At 40.7% G+C, this 14,737-nt stretch overlaps 1 protein-coding gene across 1 annotated transcript in view; it reads right to left on the reverse strand.

Moving 5' to 3' along the window:
• LOC130929395 (organic cation/carnitine transporter 2-like) overlaps positions 1–14,125 on the reverse strand; it is a 59,952-nt gene extending 45,827 nt beyond the window's left edge. Inside the window, exons 1-2 of the mRNA XM_057856498.1 lie at positions 13,480–14,125; positions 880–983 (exon numbers count right to left, since the gene is read on the reverse strand). Of these exons, the coding sequence (XP_057712481.1) occupies positions 880–983; positions 13,480–13,812 (437 nt within the window). The 5' untranslated portion in view covers positions 13,813–14,125. The remainder of the gene's footprint in view (positions 1–879; positions 984–13,479) is intronic.
• Between the last annotated feature and the right edge of the window lie 612 nt (positions 14,126–14,737).

The following is a 14,737-nucleotide window of genomic DNA, read 5'->3' on the forward strand; positions in this document are numbered from 1 at the left end:
GTAGAGAAGAATGGGCCGAGATTAGTCCTCATCGATGTGCCAGACTGATGTGCAGTGACAGGAAGCGTCTGGTTGAAGTTATTGCTGCCAAGGGGGGGGCACAAAATATTAAATATGATTGTTGACTCACTAATTTTTCCTCGTTTGGTCACTGTTTGCATACTTTCCTCATTAAAATAGGAAAACCTATAAATGTTTGGGTGGTTTTAGTTACAGCACACTGTTTTTTCACCTGTGTGATTTTGACAAAGATCAGATCACATTTGATGGTGATTTTATGCAGAAATGTGAGAAATTCCAAAAGGTTCAGATACTTTTTCATACCACTCTATACTATGAAAAACCATTTTGCAGACTTTGTGTGTTCGACTGGAGGCTGGCATAACTATCATTAATATACAAAAGATAAGAAACCAATTTGAAAAAAGAGCCTTTGTGAGTTAGCCAGGCTGCAATTTTGCTATTAGCTGGCATAATTCAGTAAATGGGTCAGACTGACATGTAGCTTGTTGCTAAATACGTATTTACTAATGCTGTGTGGATTCGTTGGGAAGTAAAGCAGGTAGAAATGCTTGATTCTCACATTCCCACAAATTTGCACTCTGGTGAAACTAAAAAAAAAAACCTGAAAACTGCTTGGCGGATAAGTGACTAAATGCAATATTTGAATGTGTTTATAGAAAAGACACATTAAATTTGGATGAAAAACATTCATCAAAAAGATTTGCACATTTGAAATTTAACAAAGTTTGAATTCTAGGCTTTCGAAAATTGTGCTAATTTAAAAGCTATATCATGTATTGTGATTGAAAAATGAACAGCAGTTTGCTATATTTCAAATTCTGTTTTGATCTAAAATATCAACAGAGCTGAACTTGCCGGTCTGAGAGTTGGCCGCTGACGAGGGATCCAAACAGGACACCGACAAAGAACATGGACGTGGAGAAGGGGACCTTCCACGCATTCTCACACACCAAATCCCACTGTAAATAACAAGCGAACTTGTTAGAAACCTAATCATGACAAAAATTACCGTATAAGGCGCACCTGCCTTTAAGCCGCCACCCACCAAATGTAACAGGAAAACCGCATTTGTTCATGGATAAGACACACTGGACTATAAGCCGCAGCTGTGCACACTGTATTTTGGGATATTTAAATCAAAAGATATTAACTGGTAACACTTATTTGACAGTGGCATCCTACAACTGTCATAAGACCAAATGAACAACCATGAAGCTTTGAATCATTTGGCTGCAAAGCTTCATTGCTTGAAGAAGCTTCATTTGGCCATCACTGCTCCCTTGGGAAGACCGTCAACCTCTGCTGCCACCTGCTGTCAACAGTGTTGTTGTCCAACATGCCTTCTAGCATGCATTGTGGCACCCCAGATGTAAAGAACAATCAAAATTTATGTTATGTGCTAATTTTTTATTCAGTTACTGTTCCAGTTGTTTCATTAATTGCTAGGTATGGTATTTGGTAACACTTACTGACAGTGGCACCATAAGACTGTCATTAGACAATCATACTTATGACATGACACTGTCACAAGCATTAATTAATGAACGTTTGTAACAGATGTCATTTAGTGATATCGGCAAATTATCTTACTTTTCGATGGATGTAAAAGCTCCGAGCTGGACATAAATGGAGTTAGGAACATAAATTTATTTATTTTTATTTTATTTTATCTTTATTTTATCAGGCAGTCTCATTGAGATTAATATCTCTTTTACATGAGAGGCCTGAGTACAAAGAAACATTCGCAAATATCAAACACCACAAAATACACTAACGGAAACAGTTACAATAATCAGTAAAAACATCAGACAAAAGAGATTTAAAATCACCAAGATGAATGATTGACTGTAGTTTAAGAGTAGTTTGCAATTCATTCAATTTAAGAGGAGCATAGTAGCTAAAGCCAGTTCTGCCAACATTAGTGTGAGTGAATGGAATGTTTAGGGTTAAGTAGTTGGATGATCGTGTTATGTAGTTACTGGATTTGAATGACAGGAGAGATGTGAGGTAGTTCGGAAGTTTGCACAGTAAAGCCTTATTGATGAATAACATTATATGGGTATTTCTTCTTGATTGTAGTGAGGACCAACCAACGTTTTGATAAAGGGTACAATGATGAGTGTGGAAATTGTCATTGGTGATGAAACGTAGTGCACTGTGATAGACCGGGTTTAACTGTTGAAGAGTTGATGGAGCTGCATGACAGTACAGGATGTCCCCATAATCAAGTACAGAAACAAAAGAAGATAATACAATGGTTTTTCGGTTAGAAGTTGACAGACAGCCTTTGATTTTATACAGGAAGCTAAGTTTAAATTTAAGTTTACGGATTAGATAATGAATATGAGTTTTGAATGATAAATTACTGTCAATCCAAATTCCTAAGTATTTGTATGAATCAGTGAGAGTAATTTGAGTACCATTTAGGGATTTGATTCCGGGTAAGTTATTGTCAGTCAGGGTGGAAGTGGAGAAAAACCATGTATTTAGTTTTTTCAGCATTTAAAACTAATCTGTGATTATGAAGCGATATTTGTAGGCTATCAAAAGCAGTCTGTAAATGACTCAGAGCTAGAGATGGGGAAGAACCGGGCGCATATAAAATACAATCATCAGCGAAAAAGTGGACATTACAATATTGATTAGGAAGAAAAATATTATTAATGTATAACGTAAAAAGGAGTGGTCCAAGGACAGACCCCTGCGGCACCCCATTTTTAATAGTAAGTGGACTTGATTGAACACCGTCAGCAGCAACAGTTTGAATTCTGTCTGTAAGGTAGGACTTAAACCAGTTGAGGGCATTAACATCTAAACCTATGGCCTGCAGTTTATGAAGTAGATCAACGGTATCGAATGCTTTTGAAAGATCAATGAAAAGAGCAGCACAGAACTGTTTATTATCAAGAAAGGAGACAATGTTATTTAGGACAGAAACTGTAGCTGTAATTGTACTGTGACCTGGGCAAAAACCAGACTGTTGCGGCTGAAGTATGTTAGATGAGTCAATAAAAGAACGTAGTTGCGAATTGATCAATGATTCAAGAATTTTGGATAAAAACGGAAGCTTGGATATAGGACGGTACCGGATAACCCTTAATGACATCCATCATAAGCATTCAGAAATGCCATGACTGCGTCATGTCATAATTATGACAGTCTTATGACGTCGCTGTCAAATAAAGTAATGTCAAAAAACATAACTAGCAATAAATGAAACGACTGGAACAGTAATTGAATAAATAATTCACATAGAACATGACTTTTGATTGTTATTTACATCTGTGGCACCGCAATGCAATCCTAGGAGGCATGTGTTACCTACAGTGGGGCAAATAGGTATTTAGTCAACCACCAATTGTGCAAGTTCTCCTATTTGAAAAGATTAGAGATTAGAGAGGCCTGTAATTGTCAACATGGGTAACATGTCCACAAGTTCAGTCAGTCACATTCCAAACTCCACTATGGCCAAGACCAAAGAGCTGTCGAAGGACACCAGAGACAAAATTGTAGACCTGCACCAGGCTGGGAAGACTGAATCTGCAATAGCTAAAACGCTTGGTGTAAAGAAATCAACTGTGGGACCAATTATTAGAAAATGGAAGACATACAAGACCAGTGATAATCTCCCTCGATCTGGGGCTCCAAGCAAAATCTTACCCCGTGGCGTCAAAATGATAACAAGAACTGTGAGCAAAAATCTCAGAACCACACGGGGGGACCTAATGAATGACCTACAGAGAGCTGGGACCACAGTAATAAAGGCTATTATCAGTAACACAATGTGCCGCCAGGGACTCAAATCCTGCACTGCCAGACGTGTGCCACTGCTGAAGCCAGTACACATCCAGGCCCGTCTGCAGTTCGCTAGAGAGCATTTGGATGATCCAGAAGAGGACTGGGAGAATGTGTTATGGTCAGATGAAACCGAAATAGAACTTTTTGGTAGAAACACAGGTTCTCGTGTTTGGAGGAGAAAGAATACGGAATTGCCCCAGAAGAACACCGTACCCACTGTGAACCATGGGGGTGGAAACATCATGCTTTGGGGCCTTTTTTCTGCAAAGGGACCAGGTTGACTGATCTGTGTAAAGGAAAGAACGAATAGGGCCATGTATTGAGAGATTTTGAGTGAAAATCTCCTTCCATCAGCAAGGGCATTGAAGATGAGACGTGGCTGGGTCTTTCAGCATGACAATGATCCCAAACACACAGCCAGGGCAACAAAGGAGTGGCTTCGTAAGAAGCATTTCAAGGTCCTGGAGTGGCCTAGCCAGTCTCCAGATCTCAACCCCATTGAAAATCTGTGGAGGGAGTTGAAAGTCCGTGTTGCCCAACGACAGCCCCAAAACATCACTGCTCTAGAGCAGATATGCATGAAGGAATGGGCCAAAATACCAGCAACGGTGTGTGAAAAGCTTGTGAACAGTTACAGAAAACGTTTGGCCTCCGTTATTGCCAACAAAGGGTACATAACAAAGTATTGAGATGAACTTTTGGTATTGACCAAATACTTATTTTCCACCATGATTTGCAAATAAATTCTTTATAAATCAAACCATGTGATTTTCTGTTTTTTTTTTTCCAGATTCTGTCTCTCATGGTTGAAGTTTACCCATGTTGACAATTACAGCCTCGCTAATATTTTCAAGTGGGAGAACTTGCACAATTAGTGGTTGACTAAATACTTATTTACCCCACTGTATTAACCCAAATAAATCAACAAATAAACTGCACTGAACTGTAAGACACAGGATTCTAAATGAAGGAAAAAAGTAGCGGCTTATAGTCAGAAAATTATGGTATATAGTAAATGAAAAACGGTGAATATTGAGTGAGCCCCATCACTCAAAAAAAGACAAAAAGCTTCTGTTTGCCAATTTTTCCTTGGGCTTGGTGGCCCTTCCTGTCACAATGGACTAAACGTCTATCGCTGCCAGTTGCAGCCAATTAATTATTTAAAAATTACTAGATTTGTCATTAACCAGCTGTATTTTTCATCTTAATAAAAATGTTATATTTACAAAAAAATTATGTAGATTTACATTCATTTCTTCTTATCCTCACGTGGGTCGCAGGAGTGCTGGACTCAATCCCAGCTAACTACCGGCAGTAGGTGGGATACACCCTGAATCGGTTATGTATATTTACAAAATAATGTAAATATTTTCATTTGCTGCAAAGCCTCTCCAAGTTAAAATGGATTTGACAACTTTCATGTGTGTTTATTATAAATTGTATTATTATTTTACTAACTATGGCAGATGACTGTTACCATACTGAAAGGAGGGCTTAACTAGTAAAAACAATGGTCATATGATTATAAGAAAAACACGTCATATCACTGAGCATAGATGGGCGGCCAGGCAGTGCCTCACCAATTAAATGTTACATTGTATCTTTGCCCTTGAGATCACCTGCCTGCCCTCCCTTGCTTCAGGATGTAGTCAGCTGTACTCTAACTTTTGAATTTTAGATAACACTTGTACAATAATGAAGTTTAAAGTGTGTATGACACCGAAAAGCATGTTTATTTCATATTTCACGTGGTGTTTTATGCTCCTGAATGAAATGGACCGCTTGGATGTGTGTGGAAGCGATCGTTTTATATAATCAATTTTTGAATCCCACGCCATGACAGTGAGTATCTTCCGGCTCCAGTCTTTGGTTTAGGAAGAATGCGAATGTGGCGTCACCCGGGTCAGCATCTCACAATATAGCATTACTATCTAGCATGCAGATGGACTGCGGATTCAGCTGATTTTGCAGATTAATTCATTTATTTTTCGCATCACGGCAGCCAAATGTGCTGCAGAAAATTGTTGATGCACCAGGGAGAGGCGTGTGAGCCTTTTTGGGGTTCATAACGTTCACATTCACAGGGGATATTGGTCAAAACAAGCCCTACTACTGTGGGACCATTATGAGGAAGTGAGTAAACATCGTATTTTGTATTATGTCAAATACTGGGATCATGGCAAACGTTTTAATACGGAGGTGGCTTGCATTTTGATTGATTGTCCACCGAAAATGCCACTCGGCCAACGAGTGGCACACCCCCCTCGGTCCTTCGCGAGCCTGCCAGGAGAGCGCTATACTTGGCTTATTGCCCTCTTTGTGAGCCCGGTGTTCTGTCAAATTTTCAACCCCATCAGAAATTGCAACTTTGTGTTAAAAATGGCCGCGAATACAGCAATTACAAAGTAAACACTACAAACTTTCTTTTAATAAAGGACTTTTTACTTACGTTTGATCATGGAAGGACATGTAAAAAAGTTCTCCTCAGACACATCCTGTCATGTTAGCACATCCTGTCATGTGTAACTCTCAGTAGCCACGTTTACATGCTGACTTTTATTCATTCCCATTCAAATCATTCCGAATGGAAATTTCAGATCAGCTGTTTACATGTCACTTCATCTATTCCGATCCAGCGTTTACATGTGTCTGCCTTTATTCCGAAAGGACGTTTGACAACTGCCGTCTGACATGCGCAGATTAATCAAAACAAAGCGTCACGTTGCAAAACATGGAGATCAATCGTCAGATCAGCTGCTGTTTTAACTTTTCGAGTGGAAACAAAACCAGAATGACACGCGGTTCATTTAAAAAGTTGTGTGGGCTGGTGGAGGGATTCATGGATATAAACTTTCCGCCGGACTCCAATTAGGTGCGCTGTGCTTGGAAGCCATGTTGCAAGTGACGTTACTTACGTCACCAAGTGACGTCACCACGTCAGTACGGAGCATGTGCAGAAAGAACGCAACCAGACACCATTCCGCTTCCCTGTTTACATGATATAATTTTACTTCTAATCGGTTTGGGAAAAGGAATATTCCACCCCTGTGAAACGGAATGAAATTCCATTCGGTTTGGGCCTGTTCATTCCGAATGAGGTGTTTATATGGAACACATTTATTCGGTTTGAACATCTAAACCGATTGCAATTGGAATATTTGGCTCCATGTAAACGTGGCTACTGTTTACGTCTTCGCCATGTAGTAAAGCATTATTTTACGCCATGTTCGTGTTGACCATGTGGCTTCTAAGCACTCCTCCGAGGTCGGCCGGTTTGTCCAGCTGCTTGCCTGGCAAACGGGCTCTCCTGCCCGCAGCAGGGGAACGAGTCCGACGAGCTGTAACTTGCTCGCCACCAGGCTGGTTGCCGATCGGCGAAGACAGTCGACAACCCCGCCGCCGTGTGACATGATCCTGGGTAGTTTTTAAAGATTTTTTGCTTCGAAAGCCGAGAAAAAGACTTTGAAACATCACTCGGGTCGGTTAGCATGTCGGCTAGCTGTCACGCCTCCTGGTTTGTTTACGCTCTTGGAAGCCGGGGCAGGGAAATGACAAAAATCGACTAACTCCGGTGGCATAAAATATAGTTTGGGAGGTGCAACAAGTGGACAGTTTTGACCATTATGGAGTAATTTTGCCATGTCGCACTGTATAAGTGCATTTTAAATATTTGATATTCCATTTAGCACAAGTCTGTTATTTGTCATGACCATACCATTTACCTAGCAATTGGGGAAGAATACTTCGATAAACAGAACATGCTGTAAAAATCTTGGAGTACAGAGACTGAAACAATGACACTTTGTGGCTCTCTTCGTTGCATTTTCCTCGTTATGAATAATTCCCCCTCAATGGGCTGAATTCTAAATCAGATGAAATCATGACCCTGCCAACGTCATCCTCCTGTTGGGGACACGAGAGCCCTATAATGGTAGGCGTGGCTAAACGGCAGATTAAAAGACTAATTTCTCGTCATCTGCGCTATACCAAATTGTTGTATGTAGTCGAATCGTCTAAAAATATGATTCTAATTCACATAATATCGCTATTTAAGACTTTTTAAAAATCCTGTCGCAGGCACTTTAAGCTACAGTATATATATCAACAATTGAGAAGCATATGCTGGGAAGTAATTCCTTGACAACAGCGCTGGACGTCTGGGTTGACTGGGTTCGCCCCTCCCTGTCAAAATGGACTGGACAGCTAGCGCCGTCAGTGGTACTGAAAACATGAACAGTCACAGCCAGTCAAATAGTCAAAATGGATAGGACATCTAGGCCCGTCAATCGTACTGAAACATTTGAATGTTTACATCTGGGCGGAAAAACGTCACGATTCATGTGACAGTCAAAAACATCTTTCGGCGTGTCGCAACTGTCTTTCTATATGGCTCAGCGCTAAGAATCGAATTTTAGTTGAATCGTTTCAATATACAATTTTAATTGCAATAATAATGCCATTTAAAATTTCAGTTTAGGTGTCATATATACAGTGCCTTGCAAAAGTATTCGGCCCCCTTGAACCTTGCAACCTTTCGCCACATTTCAGGCTTCAAACATAAAGATATAAAATTGTAATTTTTTGTCAAGAATCAACAACAAGTGGGACACAATCGTGAAGTGGAACAACATTTATTGGATAATTTAAACTTTTTTAACAAATAAAAAACTGAAAAGTGGGGCGTGCAATATTATTCGGCCCCCTTGCGTTAATACTTTGTAGCGCCACCTTTTGCTCCAATTACAGCTGCAAGTCGCTTGGGGTATGTTTCTATCAGTTTTGCACATCGAGAGACTGACATTCTTGCCCATTCTTCCTTGCAAAACAGCTCGAGTTCAGTGAGGTTGGATGGAGAGTGTTTGTGAACAGCAGTCTTCAGCTCTTTCCACAGATTCTCGATTGGATTCAGGTCTGGACATTGACTTGGCCATTCTAGCACCTGGATACGTTTATTTTTGAACCATTCCATTGTAGATTTGGCTTTATGTTTTGGATCATTGTCCTGTTGGAAGATAAATCTCCGTCCCAGTCTCAGGTCTTGTGCAAATACCAACAGGTTTTCTTCCAGAATGTTCCTGTATTTGGCTGCATCCATCTTCCCGTCAATTTTAACCATCTTCCCTGTCCCTGCTGAAGAAAAGCAGACCCAAACCATGATGCTGCCACCACCATGTTTGACAGTGGGGATGGTGTGTTCAGGGTGATGAGCTGTGTTGCTTTTACGCCAAACATATCGTTTTGCATTGTGGCCAAAAAGTTCAATTTTGGTTTCATCTGACCAGAGCACCTTCTTCCACATGTTTGGTGTGTCTCCCAGGTGGCTTGTGGCAAACTTTAAACGAGACTTTTTATGGATATCTTTGAGAAATGGCTTTCTTCTTGCCACTCTTTCATAAAGGCCAGATTTGTGCAGTGTACGACTGATTGTTGTCCTATGGACAGACTCTCCCACCTCAGCTGTAGATCTCTGCAGTTCATCCAGAGTGATCATGGGCCTCTTGGCTGCATCTCTGATCAGTTTTCTCCTTGTTTGAGAAGAAAGTTTGGAAGGACGGCCGGGTCTTGGTAGATTTGCAGTGGTCTGATGCTCCTTCCATTTCAATATGATGGCTTGCACAGTGCTCCTTGAGATGTTTAAAGCTTGGGAAATCTTTTTGTATCCAAATCTGGATTTAAACTTCTCCACAACAGTATCTCGGACCTGCCTGGTGTGTTCCTTGGTTTTCATAATGCTTTCTGCACTTTAAACAGAACCCTGAGACTATCACAGAGCAGGTGCATTTATACGGAGACTTGATTACACACAGTAGGATTCTATTTATCATCATCGGTCAATGGATCATTCAGAGATCCTCACTGAACTTCTGGAGTGAGTTTGCTGCACTGAAAGTAAAGGGGCCGAATAATATTGCACGCCCAACTTTTCAGTTTTTTATTTGTTAAAAACGGTTAATTTATCCAATAAATGTTGTTCCACTTCACGATTGTGTCCCACTTGTTGTTGATTCTTGACAAAAAAAATAAATTTCATATCTTTATGTTTGAAGCCTGAAATGTGGCGAAAGGTTGCAAGATTCAAGGGGGCCGAATACTTTTGCAAGGCACTGTACTTTAAGTGTCAGCTTTTGAATAGCTGTCCAGAGGGGACCATAGAGGGGACTGGCCCTGAAACGGCAACGTTTTTCTTGTCCAAAAAAAGAAATAAAAAATTTATAATATACACACATATATATATATATATATATATATATATATATATATATATATATATATATATATATATATATATATATATATATATTTATACAGTATATGTCCAACTGCTCGTTAACACTTCGTTTCTAATCAGCCAATCACATGGCGGCAACTCAGTGCATTTAGGCATGTAGACATGGTTTAAGACAATCTCTTGCAGTTCAAACCGAGCATCAGTATGGGGAAGAAAGGTGATTTGAGTGACTTTGAACGTGGCATGGTTGTTGGTGCCAGAAGGGCTGGTCTGAGTATTTGAGAAACTGCTGATCTACTGGGATTTTCACGCACAACCATCTCTAGGGTTTACAGAGAATGGTCCGAAAAAGAAAAAATATCCAGTGAGCGGCAGTTCTGTGGGCGGAAATGCCTTGTTGATGCCGGAGGTCAGAGGAGAATGGCCAGACTGGTTCGAGCTGATAGAAAGGCAACAGTGACTCAAATAACCACCCGTTACAATCAAGGTAGGCAGAAGAGCCTCTCTTTTGCACAAGCTCATCGAAATTGGACAATAGAAGATTGGAAAAACGTTGCCTGGTCTGATGAGCCTCGATTTCTGCTGCGACATCCGGATGGTAGGGTCAGAATTTGGCATCAACAACATGAAACCATGGATCCATCCTGCCATGTATCAACGGTTCAGGCTGGTGGTAGTGGTATAATGGTGTGGGGAATATTTTCTTGGCACTCTTTGGGCCCCTTGGTACCAATTTAGCATCGTTGGAATGCCACCGCCTACCTGAGTATTGTTGCTGACCATGTTTATCCCTTTATGACCACAATGTACCCAACTTCTGATGGCTACTTTCAGCAGGATAATGCGCCATGTCATAAAGCTGGAATCATCTCAGACTGGTTTCTTGAAAATGACAATGAGTTCACTGTACTCAAATGGCCTCCAGAGTCACCAGATCTCAATCCAATAGAGCATCTTTGGGATGTGGTTGAACGGGAGATTGGCATCATGGATGTGCAGCCTACAAATCTGCACCAACTGTGTGATGCCATCATGTCAATATGGACCAAACTCTCTGAGGAATGCTTCCAGCACCTTGTTGAATCTATGCCACGAAGAATTGAGGCAGTTCTGAAGGCAAAAGGGGTCCAGCCCGTTACAAGCATGGTGTACCTAATAAAGTGGCCGGTGAGTGTACATGTATATAATGTTTTATTGGCTTAAGCTTTGGCAGCCACTACTAACAAGCATGGTTGCCCAACTTCCCATCATGCATTTGGGCGGAGCAAGAGACGATCTTTTTCTTAACATGCTTAATTGAACACCATTTGCAGCCACTACTGACAGTCATGGTTACCCAACTTCCCATGACGCATTTGGGCGGAGCAGGAGACGATCTTTTTCTTAACACGCCTAAGTGAACACAACACAGAACATATTGTATACCATTTGCATCCACTACTGACACTCGTGGTTGCCCAACTTCCCATCATGCATTTGGGCGGAACAGTTAGGTCGCTACAGTATCATTTAATGAAAGCACAACAAAAATAGTATTCCTATCTCGCAAGAAAATAATGTTCACGAAAAGAAAAGCGCTCAATGCAAAGAGAACTGGTACTTATGTACAGTATGTTGAATGTTTATGTCTGTCTTGTGTCTTATCTTTCCATTCCAACAATTTACAGAAAAATATGGCGTATTTTAGAGATGGTTTGAATTGCGATTAATTATGATTAATAAATGTTTAAGCTGTGATTAACTCATTTAAAAATTTTAATCGTTTGACAGCCCTACTATACACTATATATACAGTATATACAGTGGGGCAAATAAGTATTTAGTTAACCACCAATTGTGCACGTTCTCCTACTTGAAAAGATTAGAGAGGCCTGTAAATGTCAACATGGGTAAACCTCAACCATGAGAGACAGAATGTGGGAAAAAAAGTATTTATTTCCAAATTAGAGTGGAAAATAAGTATTTGGTCACCGACAAACAAGCAAGATTTCTAGCTGTCAAAGAGGTCTAACTTCTTCTAACGAGGCTCCACTTGTTACCTGTATTAATGGCACCTGTTTTAACTCATTATCAGTATAAAAGACATCTGTCCACAACCTCAGTCAGTCTCACTCCAAACTCCACTATGGCCAAGTCCAAAGAGCTGTCGAAGGACACCAGAGACAAAATTGTAGACCTGCACCAGGCTGGGAAGACTGAATCTGCAATAGGTAAAACGCTTGGTGTAAAGAAATCAACTGTGGGAGCAATTATTAGAAAATGGAAGACATACAATACCATTGATAATCTCCCTCGATCTGGGGCTCCATGCAAGATCTCACCCCGTGGCGAGCAAAAATCTTAGAACCACACGGGGGGGACCTAGTGAATGACCTACAGAGAGCTGGGACCACAGTAACAAAGGCTACTATCAGTAACACAATGCGCCCCTAGGGACTCAAATCCTTGCACTGCCAGACGTGTCCCCCGATGAAGCCAGTACACGTCCAGGCCCGTCTGCGGTTCGCTAGAGAGCATTTGGATTATCCAGAAGAGGACTGGGAGAGTGTGTTATGGTCAGATGAAACCAAAATAGAATGTTTTGGTAGAAACACAGGTTCTCGTGTTTGGAGGAGAAAGAATACTGAATTGCATCCGAAGAACACCATACCCACTGTGAAGCATAGGGGTGGAAACGGACGACTGATCTGTGTAAAGGAAAGAATGAATGGGGCCATATATCGAAAGATTTTGAGTGAAAATCTCCTTCCATCAGCAAGGGCATTGAAGATGAGACGTGGCTGGGTCTTTCAGTATGACAATGATCCCAAACACACAGCCAGGGCAACAAAGGAGTGTCTTCGTAAGAAGCATTTTAAGGTTCTGGAGTTGCCTAGCCAGTCTCCAGATCTCAACCCCATAGAAAATCTGTGGAGGGAGTTGAAAGTCCGTGTTGCCCAACGACAGCCCCAAAACATCACTGCTCTAGAGGAGATCTGCATGGAGGGATGGGCCAAGATACCAGCAACAGTGTGTGAAAAGCTTGTGAAGAGTTACAGAAAACGTTTGGCCTCCACTATTGCCAACAAAGGGTACATAACAAAGTATTGAGATGAACTTTTGGTATTGACCAAATACTTATTTTCCACCATGATTTGCAAATAAATTCTTTAAAAATCAAACCATGTGATTTTCTGTTTTTTTTTCTTTTTTTTTTTTCTCCCACATTCTGTCTCTCATGGTTGAGGTTTACCCATGTTGACCATTACTGGCCTCGCTAATATTTTCAAGTGGGAGAACTTGCACAATTAGTGGTTGACTAAATACTTAATTGCCCCACTATATATATACATTTTTTTTTTAAAAAGGAAAAATTTATTTGACTACTTTTCCCCAGAATGTACTTTCTTTTGTAGTTATGCATTATGTATTCCATATTCCGTGTTCACCTCAGACACGATGGTGGAGCTCTCTGTACTGAAGAGCCATCCATCCACGCATCGATCCGAGCCGTTGGTCGGTTCGAACGCCTCGCTCCGGTTCGTGTCCACTTTATATTGAAAGCAGCCATCGGGTCCGGTACGGTTAAAAAAATTCGTCGAGTTGTCCCAAGTTTTGCAGTGGTGAGCCGGCGTGTCCGCGATGAATACAGACAATACTCCCATGTAACCGCACGGGATTGCTGTCAAACTCAGTAAAATCATCATTAAAACTTGGAAGCGGCCGTATTCACCCAGAAAAGTCATGTCCCCGTCAAAATCCTTGCATTTTTCACCAGACATTTTGGAGCGTCAGTTTTTCCTGCAGGATCTTCAGACGGAGGCTGCGCTCTCTGTAAGTTCCTTAGTTTGCAACAAGTGCCCGTACTTTTTTTTTTTTTTTTCAGTTAATTACTCTTTGCGTATGCAATGCAAACCATGTTGGGTCTAGCATGGCCTCTATGTCAGGAAACTAAAACACTTGGTCAAGCCAAATGTAAATGATTGAAATTTCATGACAGAGTCTATGACGATAAGGGGAGGTCAAAGACTCCAAGCTTTCATGATGGGAGCTGTCCAACTTGAGTTCTGTAAAAGCATACTTGAGAGCTGAAGCGTCAAGAAAATATGACAGCAAAGCACTTAAAAAGAAAAGGTCAAAGGCAAACTTGTTGTTGTTTTTTGTTACAGAGCTCCCCCTAGAGGAATAACAGAAGGGTACTTTTATAATGCATTTCATATTCCTTGCAAAAATAGGTATGATGTAAATCAAATAGATGTATAAAACCTGCCATAAAACCTGTTTTTTGTTTGACAATCAATAACAATTATTGTGTGTACATTACAGTGGTAAAATAGTTGGACTATAAGCAATTCACTACATGAATGGAGATGTATTTGAAACAACTCTAAAACAAAAATTATACATCAACTGATGGAGATAAAAAGCAAAATTCAATGGAAAACAAACCATTTGTTTAACCCCGCTACCCAACCCCCCCAATACCGCGAGGTATAGTATGGATAATGAATTACCTGCTGCATTCATTCACTGCATTCATTTACATGTTTAAAACAGAAAAGTGTAAACCAGGGGTTGACAACCTTTAACACTCAAAGAGCAATTTCGACCCGGTTTCTATGGAAAAGACAACACTGGGAGCCACACACTTGCCTGGTACACCAGACTCACCGCTGTTCCAGCTAGTGAGTCTGGCCACCATTCCCG

Source organism: Corythoichthys intestinalis, chromosome 14 (genome assembly GCF_030265065.1).
Source record: "Corythoichthys intestinalis isolate RoL2023-P3 chromosome 14, ASM3026506v1, whole genome shotgun sequence".
NCBI lineage: Eukaryota > Metazoa > Chordata > Actinopteri > Syngnathiformes > Syngnathidae > Corythoichthys > Corythoichthys intestinalis.